At 46.3% G+C, this 12,370-nt stretch overlaps 1 protein-coding gene across 1 annotated transcript in view; it reads left to right on the top strand.

Annotated features, from left to right (window-relative positions):
- LOC144146583 (F-box and leucine-rich repeat protein 13-like) overlaps nt 1-12,370 on the top strand; it is a 33,762-nt gene that overhangs the window by 10,494 nt on the left and 10,898 nt on the right. The window contains exons 4-7 of the mRNA XM_077678524.1: nt 3,047-3,207; nt 7,890-7,973; nt 8,678-8,792; nt 11,150-11,309. Coding sequence (XP_077534650.1) covers nt 3,047-3,207; nt 7,890-7,973; nt 8,678-8,792; nt 11,150-11,284 — 495 coding nt within the window. The 3' untranslated portion in view covers nt 11,285-11,309. The remainder of the gene's footprint in view (nt 1-3,046; nt 3,208-7,889; nt 7,974-8,677; nt 8,793-11,149; nt 11,310-12,370) is intronic.

Below are 12,370 nucleotides of genomic sequence, written 5' to 3'. Positions count from 1 at the left end.
CAAAAAAAGTATTGTTTTTGACCTCTTTCTTACTCTAAACTGAATTATCTCAACTGTTTTTTATTTCATAGGTACCATTATTTCCTAGATCTTGCGGGATAACCGGCTGATTCTTTTTTCATGTCATCTACATAAGTTGTCACATCCACTGCGCCAGAATTGAAAATATGCATGTAATGGTTTTTTGTTTTTGTTATAGAATTTTTAATGTGTAAATAAATCATAATTTAGGTACTAGTGGAAAAAAGTATTTTAGTCTGATCTAAAATTTTAATTTTAGTCTGATTTTAATATTTGTGGTACCGTTAAGAGACCAAAATTTGAAAGAAAATGATGTATGCATTATGTAGATACATTTAGTCGATGCCTAAAAAAATGTACCTCAAAATGGCCGAGAATGCATGGGAAGTATAGGGCTTACCCTGCGTCCTTACTCCTTTGCAGTCCGGAATCTTTTTCTTTCCGGCCGTTCTGGTCTGCAGCTATTTTCGAGTTTCTGGCGCCACGAAGACGAAGAAAAACACGAACTGTGCAAAAAAACTTGGTGTATCTATTTTTTCTGTTGCATTCTGTTTGCAACTCCTTTACCAATATTTGAGCAGTGTGTGAAACTGCTCAAAGCATTCTGCTGGGAGAAGGACAGGGTTTTAACTGCAAGTTTTGCAGAATAGCACAGTTTTCCTCCTGCCTTTTTGTGTTTTTTTGTTGCTACAAACAACACAGCTTTTGTTGCTTTGACCTGGGAGCTTGTAGATGAAATGGCGTGTCCCATATAGCCTTACTCGCACTCCATACAAGCAGATGGGCCCCCCTTTTTGGCTTCAGCCCTAAGATCACCCACCAGCTGTTGCTTGAGGTTGCGGCGGTACTGAAGGTTTCCTTGCTCTTTCTTGCCATGATTCTGCTGCTGTGTGCGCCTCCAAGTAAAACTATTGACAATGGAAACCTCTACATGCCAGGAAAAAACTTTCGCCACCATTTCATTGTCTTTCGACAAAATGCGTAACTCACATCAGCCACACGGTACTGTCTCCACCACCGTCGTGGTCTTCATCACTTGCTTGCGTCAAATCACTGCCGTCACTAAGTGATGAACGCACGCCGTTTTCTTCCTCACTGAAGTCATCCTCGCTTTTGCTGAGTGCACCACTGTAGAACGCATGCAATGAGGAAGCGGGCGTCCTTCTCAGTGAACACCGCACACGGGAAAACTCTCTGGAATCCAGAAAGCCCGTGGTGAACATTGTGGTGCACCTTAGTGCAAAAAAGAAGAAAACGTCAACAAACAAAGTTCGCTTATCCCTCAAGAGATGGCGTATGATGTATACAAAGGGGCGTATCACAGTGAAAAAAACCACTAAAGTTAACCTTGAACACTCGTGCCGGGTGTAGACCGGCAGTGGACTGCTAGATCCATGCTGCATTGTTGGGCAGAGCCTGACAACTGGCCACAAAGGGTTAAATGTAAACTCAAACTTGCGAAGGCAGGTAGACGTGATCTCGGCAAAGGAGATTTCAAGCAATTTCAGTAGGGGGGGGGGTTATTTCACTGCTGGCTACCTTGGTCAAAGTGAACAGACCTGGAAGCTACAAAAAAATGCAGCAGTAGCCTTGATCTTCTGGGGAGGCAGCCATTTAAGGTGGCTTTGTGCAGGCTGATTGTGCTAGTGGTTGCTGTTTAGACAGAGGTCCTTTTCTTAGTACTGCCAAAATATTTTCCCTCCCAGCCCAATGTCGTTCATTCCTTTGGGCTGGGTTGGAAAATGAGGACGCTTTTCGAAGCCTGCGCACTTTTTCTTGCAACCAAAGCGAACAAACCATTCTCGCGCCTTTACTGTAGGCTAGGAGGGCACTGGCGGTAGCCTTCTTAGTTTCGCTCGTTCCATAAAATGCCATGTAGCCTAGCTTGCCAACTTTCCAGCCTGCCGGATCCAGCCCAAAGTGACCATCCAAGAGAGGGCAGGGAAACTTCAGCCAGAGTGGTTTTAAAGAAACCCTGAGCTGGCAGTAAAGTTAAGCACATCCGGCTTTCTTGGTCGGCCACGTTTAGCCCATTCCTGCTTCCCCTTCCGCAAATAGACCTTGTGGCTTACCTTGTCAATTAACACCTTCCTGTCCACACCTATTCAAATCGATATTATACTATCGACACTGTCAAGTTGACATTTTGACGTTTTCCCATTCGAACTTGGTGCTTTCCGAGTGCGCTCCGAGAGCTGGCACTATCAACTTAGTAGTAGAGACACTTGCATCCTCTTTTATTTGTTTTCTTGTGCTCTGCAATTTTTTAAAGCACCACCAGTGTCATGTGATGGGTTTTCGGATGATAGGGAGATGGTGCCGACATTGTGCGCTATGCCGTTGTGAAAAGACCGCATTTTTAGTGATCTAGACGATTCTACATGGGACTTTTTCAGTGACATTAGCAGCACTGACTCCGTTGAAAACTCTTTGTCATTGGATTTCAGCACCAAAAGTGGCAGTGCGCCAAACCAGCCCAGAACCTAAAACCCCTGTTCAACACAAGCCCCAGAAAATGGGAAAGTATCGAAGCTGTGCGTTGTGCTACTGGAGCAGAAAACCAATGGTTTCTGCGATGCATGTGCGGCCAACCTATGCTTAAAGGAACTGCTTTGCTGAGTAGCACAAAACCCACTTGTGCTTACAATGTCTTTCTAAGTCAAGAAATTTTAGTTAGGCATTTAAAAATTGCAGGAGTTTTGCACTGATAGTGTATGTACAAAATGTACATTTAAAATTTTTTGTGTGATTTTTCGTGTGGAGCGACACCGACGATGTTGCAGCATTTTTTTCTTCTTCTTCAAATGCAAATTCCTGTTTGAAACAAGTATCAGTGCAAAGGAAATTTACTATTCTACAATTGGATACCATACGCTTATGTGTTGCACTTTATTTTCCCCGGCAAGAAATTCTTTGTGAGACTACACAAAAGCACTGCTTTTCCTATGGGCAGAAAAGTGTTCTGTGCTTTTAGCACTCGACTAGTGCTGTGTGGGTTGGATAACTTGTGTTTGGTGCTACGCAGGGCTTGCACGAGCTTCGTCAGCTGAAGCTGTGCCATGGCCCTTGGCTGACGGCTCGCGGCCTGGGTCGTATGTTCGAGAACAAGCAGCTGGCCCAGCTGACCTCCCTGCAACTGGACAGCTTGGCCCTGGACGACGAGGCACTGGGCATGCTCGTGCGAGGGTGCGTGCTGCCCGCTCTTCTGACACCGCTCTCTTTCTCTGGCTCTGCTAGGCTGTTGATGCACTTTAAAGGGGCCCTGCAACACTTTTCCAACTTTTTTTCTGAATCTTAAGAGATTTCAGTGCGTGTTCAATTAACACATCAGGTTCTTATAATAGCCAACCTAAAGTACCAAAGCTAAAATTCCCATCAGATAACTTAAAAGATTGCTCAAACCTGCCGCAGTGGCTCAGTGACTAAGGCGCTGTGCTGCTGAGCACGGGGACGCAGGCTCGATTCTCGGCCGCGCGGCTGCTTTTCTGATGGAGGCGAAAAGCAAGAACGCCCGTGTGTGCGAGATTTCAGAGCACGTTAAAGATCCACAGGTGGCTAAAATTAATACCGAGCCCTCCACTATGGCGCACCTCATTGCCTGCGTTGCGTCGGCTCGTTACACCCTAAAATCAATCAATCAAGAAGCTTGCTCAAAAGAGCAATGAGCAAATCGCGCAGTGCCTTTCTCTGCTGGCGATAGCTCTAGCTTTCACGGTGCTTCCAGAAGCAACGTAAAGAGTGAAAGCGTTTATCGGAAGTGTTGCAGATTCCCATTAAGGCGAAGTCCTGAAATGGCCCATTGAGTAGAAAAAGCGGCATCCGTAAAAGAAAAACAGCTCCTTCGAAGGCATTCCATTGCACATAGCGTTCTGTGTTATAAGACGTTCCATGGCATGAGGTTGAGCAAGCAAGCTGGCGTATGGCATCATTGTTCCAGATAAAAAAATGGTGTAACAAAAGCTTGATGTGGCCAAGTGTGTACATGGAACTTGATGGTACCATGTACAACCCAAGAGAACAAGGACCAAAAAAGAAACACTTACAACACTGGGCCAAAATGCATTGTTGCACGTGCCTCTTCTTATTTTTTCTCATTTTTTCACCCCATAGCTGGTACCATAAGGAAAATTTAAAGCCGTTCCACTCATTGTGAAAGCTGTTGGAAGGGGAGAGCACTGATTCGCCATAATGGGCTGTAGCGCCGTTATCGGCTCACTGCTACAACCCAATCTAATTCAATTTTCCCGCCTTCGCAGTGCTCACGTGCTCCCTGCCTAAAACTGCGCCACCAGGAGTTCTGCTCTTTTAAAGACGATAGTCTTTCTTGGGCTACTTAAACCCAGAAATTTTGGTATGTCTGTATGGCTGTCCGTCTGTCTGTCTGTGACTCGACTCAGCCACCCGGTCAAACTAAAACATTTCCGGCGCAATAGTCTTATATAGTCACAGCTAAATTTACCCGTCTAAGTCCGGTGTAATGTTCATACCTGTCAACATTGTTGAAGAAGAACAAGACATTACGCAAATATAAGAGAACAAATTAATACAGAAGTGATGTTTGCAGTGTTCCTTTATAAAAAAAAATCATACCTGCTTGACTTTGGCGAAATTAAATACTTCATCAACTCCAGAAAAAAAATTCACTTTGCCGTCGCCTGCTGTCGCCCGCGCCACTATAGCTTCTTGCGGCATTTTAAGGAATCAACCGGCAACAGTTACGAAAGGTCCCACTAGATAGGTTCCACGTTCTGCTTGCAACGCACGTGGAGTAGGGAAACGTGGTTCTATAAACGATGAAGTAGGCCGCCTCGATTCACGCACGTCTTCGCCGTACAGCAACGTTGGCATCGAGACACCCGGTTTGGAGCAGTGGAACGCGGGAAATTTAAAATGATTTAAGCAAACCTTTGGCGTCTTTACCTTGGGACTAACGCGACGCAAGAGGAACAACTTGAGAGGTGAGCGGGAAAGCGAAGGGAGGCATTTACTTGGCAAAAGTCAATAAAGATTATCGTCTTTTGACGACATTTGCAACAAAAAAAGCAGATACGCGGCCAATTTTTTGTGCTTGCTTTTCCTCTGGCACATGCCGGCGTTGCGCTGCCCCTTTTTTCACTTGCTATCGTAAAAACCAACCCAACAAGCGTTCCTAACTAAATGAACGCGGGCGGTGCCGGTTAATTACGTATATTGTGCCTCAACTGTACCTGCAGTTTTCTTTGTTCTAAACAACGGTAAGATGTATGAGAAGCGCCAGCGGTTCACGAGTTTGGAACGCATGTGACTATATAAACCGCTTGGCTTTGGAAGCCTCAGGGGTACGCCGCGACGGCAGAATGACGTGTGGCTCCACTTGGGTCCAGCAAGCGAGCTACGACAACAAGGCAATCCCCTAAAGTGCTCTGCACTTAAAATGGCCCCTTCACGAGGTGCTCCACGGCGTGAGCTTAAGCTCAGGAGCAGTGAGAGGTGATTGTCTTCACCAGTGTAGCACTGACGAAGGGAGGGGAAGAAACAAGCCGGGAAATTTGCCTTTGTCTTCAACTGTCTTGTCGCGTGTCACGTGGCGGCAAGAGCGGGCATCAGTGCATTGTTTGGCAGGCAGCTTGAAGCCATTCGGAATGCATTAGGCAGATTACAAAGCAGCACATCCTAATTAGCAACGTTCCAAAACCCTTCAACAATGCAAGGCATCTCGGGTGGTCAGGAGGACATTCCTCCTTTCGCATTCAAAGCACACAAGAGGTGCTTAGGTGTCCTCGGATTTTCTCTTCTGCTGCCGAGTTGAGCGGCTGCTTCTCAGAGTTTGGGCAAGTCTCGTTTAAGTCTGCAGTGGTTGTCGCTTTAGCGGGAACAAAATAGGGGAGGACGTGGCATGCACAAAAGCTGGGTGCTTGCTAAAGCAACAGTGTAAAACCGTCAGGAGGTAGCTCTTTTTGTGACAGCTTACCTCTTGTATGCGCCAAGAAGGTATCCATTGTGTGGACTAGATTCAACAACGGGCATGGCACTGCAACTTAGCTATTTCATGGAAAACTATGGAGTACAGCTTGAAAATCTATCAGCCTTAACAAACGATTTTTATTTAATTGTTAAGTAAACTCTTTGAAACTCGTAGGTCTTTCTCCTTTTTTCCACTGATTTCAAATATGCCATTATTTTTTGAGACAGTAAGGTAGTTCCCAACATAGAGATAATTTGTCGTTTTTTGAGGAACAATAGTCACATCGGTGGTGGTCATAAAACTGTATTCTTTATATTTTGCAGTACTATGAACCCTGGGGAATGCAATAAGGGAATCAGTTTTCTGATTCACCGCCTGGAACTAATCTTACAGCTCAATAAACTTTGGTGTTAGAAATGGGCATTAAAAATAGTTCCTTGCGACTGGTGCTACCGAAGTATAATGATCTAGAGTGCACATCAATTAAAGCAAATTAAAGGGACACAGAAAACATAATTTCATACGAATACATATATACTGGAGAAAAATCCATCAAACTATTGACCAACAAATAGAAACCTAGAAACAGTGTGATGCAGGCAGGTCAAATGAGCTATGCAGCGACAGTGGAAGTCAACATGGTAGTTTTGGTCTTGCTGCCATGCCTAATTACTTGCCCAGATTACCGTATTACCCCTGTGCAAGCCTGGTTGTGTGGCCCCTTTTTTTTGCCCTCTGGTGTTTGATCCAACTGAAATGCAAATGCCTTGCAAATATCAATTTTGGCCAGGTTCAGTTTGATTCAGCTTGACTCAGTACTAGATCCCCTAGAACTAAGCGCAAAATGGACGCACTGACATCAGTCCTGTACAAGACATGTTAAGAAAATGTGCCCCAACTGGCTTGGTTGTTGAAACATCGGTGGGAAGTAACCTTTAATAACTGCAACGAAGTGAGCTGATAAAGAAAACGTGGGTTGGATATTGATTTGGCAGGAAGTTGGTGTAGTAGCCGGCTTCGGGGTCTCCTTAGCGAGCAGATGTTCTAGTCTGCCAATAAACCCATATTATCCCAGGCAAGTTGTTAAGCGACCGTTTGTTACCATCATTTTACTTTATGTGCTTTGCAAACTTCGAACCACCTTCCATCCTAACTCTACGACACGCCCTTAGTCAACTAATGGTCTCAGCTCTCCTTTGCTCCGTCAGCAGTTTCCATTGAGGTGAAAAGAGTGGTGTCTTTCGAGTTGGCAAGGCTGCTTCCGGAGTCTTATAACAGTAGGGTTGTGGGGCTTCCATGTAGTAATGGTCCTCTTGACATTTGTCTGCATTGTTGGAATTAAAGCAAGGCCATTGCAGAGAAGAATCAGTGTGTTGGAAAATGCTTCATGCAAGAGATAATCCGCAGCAGTAGGGTTGGCAAACCTTGTGCGTGCAACAGGGGAGGTCACTGGAGGAGAATACATTTAGTAACAAGCTCTGCTCAAACATTGCTTACAGCCATTCAGAATGCAACGAAGTCTTGCTCTAAGTTGCTGCTCAGAGCTACACAGTAACGAAACTGTCTGGCATCAATTGGTTCGCTTTAAACTGCGGTGGCACATATCAGCGGTGGTGCCACCGATGTCATTGGCTACGTTTTGCTTTTTTGCCATTGTGGGGAAACGTGCAAAACCAGCCGTGCATGTTTTAGAAGAGGGATGTGAATCCGTGCTGTGCACTCCAGATAAGCTCCTCACCATATTGCCCCTCTTATCGGTATTCGCTGGATTTGTTTAGCTCTGGCTGATCCTGAATAGGAACAGTTGGAGGTCTATGGGAAGGGCTTTCGTCCTGCAGCGGATGCGGATATGGTGATTATGATTATGGTGGTGGTGTTGTGTTGATGATGGTGGCTGAATGGGGCATGCATGCTTTCTACCCAGGTGTCCGCAGCTGCACACCTTGGAGCTCCCGTGGTGCTGGGACATCACGGAGAGCGGCCTCGCTACCATTGTGGCCAACTGCCCGTGAGTGGGGCGAGCCTTGTATCGCTTACCCGTGATTTGCCTCCCTATTTTCAAGTCCTCTTTGGACCTGACAAGAAAGCAGTCCTCGCAAAGTAAGTTTGTGAACTCGTGACGACAAAAATCCGAGCGGGATAATAATGGGTCATTCCAGTAGCCCGCAGTCGACACTCCGCTGTGCGTCTATGTATTTGTCACTGCCTTTCATAGAGAGCAGCGCCTTCTTCCACGTGACCACTTGCTGAATGAATCTGTTCGGAATCCCAGCTACAAGTTGCTGCCAAACACAGTGATGGCTGCCACGCTGCCTTTGGCCGACCCTATTGCACTTTCTCGATAGCTTTTTCGATAGCTTTTTTGGGAGGCCCACTGCATCGTTGGGTGTGTGGTTGTGCCCAGTGGGCTAACCTCTTGAGCCCACGAGTTGCGCTAGAGTGCCCCGTCACCCACTGCTGGGGCCAAGTGGCCACAGCAGAAGAGGTCGCGGCTTCAATTCCTCGTCACGTCCCACGTTTTCTCGATTGGGGCGAACTACTGAAATTCGTGTTAGGATTTAGGTGCACTGATTTAAAGACCCCTAGGTTGCCTGCATTAATGAGGGCACCCTTCCACTATTGCGTATCTCGTAGCTTAGGTGCCTGTTCCTGTGTGTTGTAAACCAGTTTAAAGTTAAGTGGTCTTTCATTGACCTCCCCTGTTGATGGCAGGAACCTGGTGAACCTGGTGCTCCTGGGGCTGTTCAAGATCCGCGGCTTCTGCCTGATCGAGCTGCCCAGCCGCATGCCCAAGCTGCGCTACATCCACCTCGAGCAGTGCAACCAGGTGAGCATGATGGTGGTGGCTAGAGACGGGTGGCGGTGGGCTGGGCTGGGGCGCTGTTTCAAGCCTCGGTGGCCAGACAACTCACTCCTTTATCTTTTGAGGGTCTACTTTTTCGCCAAACGCAACCCCCCAGGGATGACTTTTTTTTATTGCTGATCTAAATTCTTCGGACAAATCTATTTCGAGAAAAAATTGTCATATTTTTTTTAGGGTGAGCCTAAAGTGACAAAAAAATTGTGTTGTTTCATACGTGTGGTTTATTCATGAGTTGCACGAGAAAGAAATCTAATTCTAAAAATTCTCTAAGAAAACAGGAAAAATTCATCAGTTTCGTGGGCGGAAGCTGCGGGAAGCGCTGAGAGGACAAAACTGAAACAACTAGATGCGCAAGGGATAGCCGGCGCAGCGGTGCAGTAAAGCATAAAGAAAAGAAAGGAAGAGCAATCGGTGCAAGAAAGAAATTTCACGTATTCCCGCAGTGTGGCAAAACATGCCAAGCGAGACGAATGATCGGAACAGGTACGTATTCCCGCAGTGTGGCAAAACATGCCAAGCGAGACGAATGATCGGAACAGGTGGGCTTTTTTAGCATGCAGTGGATGATGTACATGCACGTCGTTGACCCTGAAAGGGTCAAACAAAAGTGTTGTGGCATTGGCGACGCTCATTTGGGGAAGAAAGAGGTCTGTGACGGGAAGGAAAGGGATGCGGGGCTGGTGAGGGCACCAGTTACTCTGCCATTGGGCAGCCATCCTCCACCCCATGCGTTTCCTCCACTGAACTGAGTGGAAGATACCGTATAATGCTTTTACGTGTGGAAATCACTTTCCAGGATCTCCTCGACTGGAGATCCTCGAGTGAGGGAGGGCTTAAAAATATGGATAGTGTAGACCGCTTATAAGGTATGTCGTGGGAGCCGCGAAAATCCACGCAATACAACACATCGCAATCTACCTTTCAGTCATTCTTTGTTTATCTACGCTCAAACGAAGGCCTCTTAAAAACAAGGGCATGGTCTTTATTTCGTTTTTTTCTTGTCCTGTCAGTCACTGCTAAACAGTCTTACAAGCTGCCGCACAGCCTTTCAAACTGCAAGCGCGGCTTTAACTTCCTTTGTGTTTGTGTTTTGAGGGAGTACAGCTGCGTTTTTTAGCATCTATGAAGGGATGCCGCGGGGCGACGTGATAAGAATGCAAGCAGAATTTCACCCCACCTCGCGTTCGCAATGCCAAAAGCGCTTGCTTTTCAGCAACCTCTTTTCATGCCTGCTCGACATCTCCAAATGTTCGAAAAGTGAAAGGGCGGCTGCTTATCTAGAATAGACTTGCAGTACGCGGGGTTAGCTCGCTATCTTTTCAGGTGCATTAAGCACGCATGGGCAGTTGTGGTTATCACGCGAGTGCAAACTGAACGCGCCAACGAAAGGGCGCCTATTCTTTTTTGTTTTCTATGTTGAAGTTAGAAGAGAGCACGGAGCGCGCACTGCTGTGGATGGCTGATTCCGTCTTTTTTTCCTTTTCGGGGCGCTAAAACGATGCCCCAACTGTGCCAGTCGTTCAGCGGACCCACAAAAAACAACGCACTTTAAACGGTAATGTGCTTCAGGCAACCGCATTTTAAGCGCTATGTTTATGCGTTGACTTTGATGGGAGGCGTACCGGTGGCCAGGAAAACCCACGTCATATCCGGCCCCGCACTATAATCGGTTACGCCATAACTGGTCTACACTGTATGTCTGTTGCTTGTTGACTACTGGTTAGTACAAAGGGAAAGGCGTAATAACACTATGTGAGCTTGTCACTAGGTCTTGCCCAGTAAAGTACAGTGAAGTCAGTGTGTTCTTTCGCCTGAGAACTGCGGACATCTGAATTTGCTTGGTGCCCTCTCTCTTTTTGAAGACAGTAACATGCTTTGTTATTCCTAGGGGTCAAAACGTATCCCTCTTCAAGTGTTTCCCAAAGTTTCGTGACATTTCTTTCGACGTTGGTCACGCCGACCAGTTACAGAAGCCAGTTACAGGTGCCTAGCCTTGCATCCTTAGCTCAAGCCTGTCAACTTTGCATTTAACGTCGTTCGCCAATCCATAGGGTCGGAGTCGTCCAGTTTTGTCATTGAGTGAGTGCGAGAATCATGTTTAGGCATCGCTGCAGCCAGCTTTCTGTTTTCTAATTGCACAGGCAAGTTAAAAGCAGCGTGTGTGTTACCATACTTGATCTGCATTTGTTGTTCCATCGTGGCCGTGTTTTGGCCAAAGCAAGGTTCTTGTACATTCTCTTCCCATTGTACCTTCTCTTCTGTTCTGTTGCGGCAGGAATCTGTGTTTGTGAGCATAGCGTTGCATTGTCATCCCCCGCCAGGTGGTTGACCAGCTGCTGGAGTTGCTGGCAAGGAGGCTGCCACAGCTGAAGGTGGTCAACTACTACGGGAAGGTGGTGGTGCCCTTCGAGTCGTCCACCCCGTCATCGGCGGCTTCTTCACCCGAGACCGAGTGACGCCTGACCATGTACACGCTGGCAGGTGAGGAGGGGATCTCTGTCAACAACTAAAAAGCTTGTTTTCAGTGGCGGCAAGGCACCATTTTCAGTGGCTACTGCTTTCCTGCCACTGCAATGTTTGCAGTGAATTCAGTGCGGGAAACAAAGTAAGTTCTGCGACAACGACACTTGTGGCCGCCATGTGTTCCAGCTGTGTTGTGTGAGAGCGAGTATGCAAGGGTTCTTTTTTTGTGTGTGTACAACTACCATTTTTTTGAGAAAGCGCTCGCACAAACAACATTCCAAAAAAAGTTTAGAGGTGGCAATGAAGATGTACAAAGTGCTTGTTCTTGTGCACACATGTGAAAGCGCATTGCAGCAGCTGCAGTGACTGTCGATAATGTTTTCAAATTCAAATTTTGGGGTTCGAACGCGCTGAAGCTACACCTGAACTATGAGTTGCACCGTATTCGAGGACTCCGTATTAATTTTGACCACCCACGAGGGACCTTTAACGCGCGCCGAAATCTTGACATGCGGGCTTTTCCACCTTTGGTCTCTATCTGAAAAGCAGCCACCGCGACCGGGATCAAACTGTTAAGGCACATGGGTCTTTGATCAAAAACTTTGCTTTTACAGTTATGATGATGAAAGTTGGGGGACGTACGCAGTTTTTCATTCTGATTGTAGGTATAAAATAGTAGATTGTAGGTGAAACGGGTTTTTCTGGTTCCCACTTTCTGGGCCTAAACTTCCTATGGGCATAGCTTCTGCTAAAGACCAGATAGAATGATGATGTCACACTTGCCACGCTCTTTGTTTTGTGCTCTGTTCATTGGTACCTTGTTTAGATTCATACCCCCGCAGTTTTCCTACAACGATGTCAAAAAAAATCAAACAAAAATCTGAATCAATTTTATTATAGCTGTTTTACACAAAAACAAATTTTACATCAAAATGAATAACTGCATATGTCCCCCTGTTCTCATCATCATAACTGTAAAAATAAAGTTTTTTGGTTTAAGACGAGTGTGCCCCTTTAAGGAGAAAGCGGAAACCACTTGGAAGCTGTCAGCACATTGGGGATCGGGTTCAGCAGAAAGG

This window comes from Haemaphysalis longicornis, unplaced genomic scaffold (genome assembly GCF_048455015.1).
Source record: "Haemaphysalis longicornis isolate Haplotype H1 unplaced genomic scaffold, Haemaphysalis longicornis Haplotype H1 scaffold_7, whole genome shotgun sequence".
In the NCBI taxonomy this organism is placed as follows: Eukaryota; Metazoa; Arthropoda; class Arachnida; order Ixodida; family Ixodidae; genus Haemaphysalis; species Haemaphysalis longicornis.
This window is presented reverse-complemented; position numbering and strand designations above follow the sequence as displayed.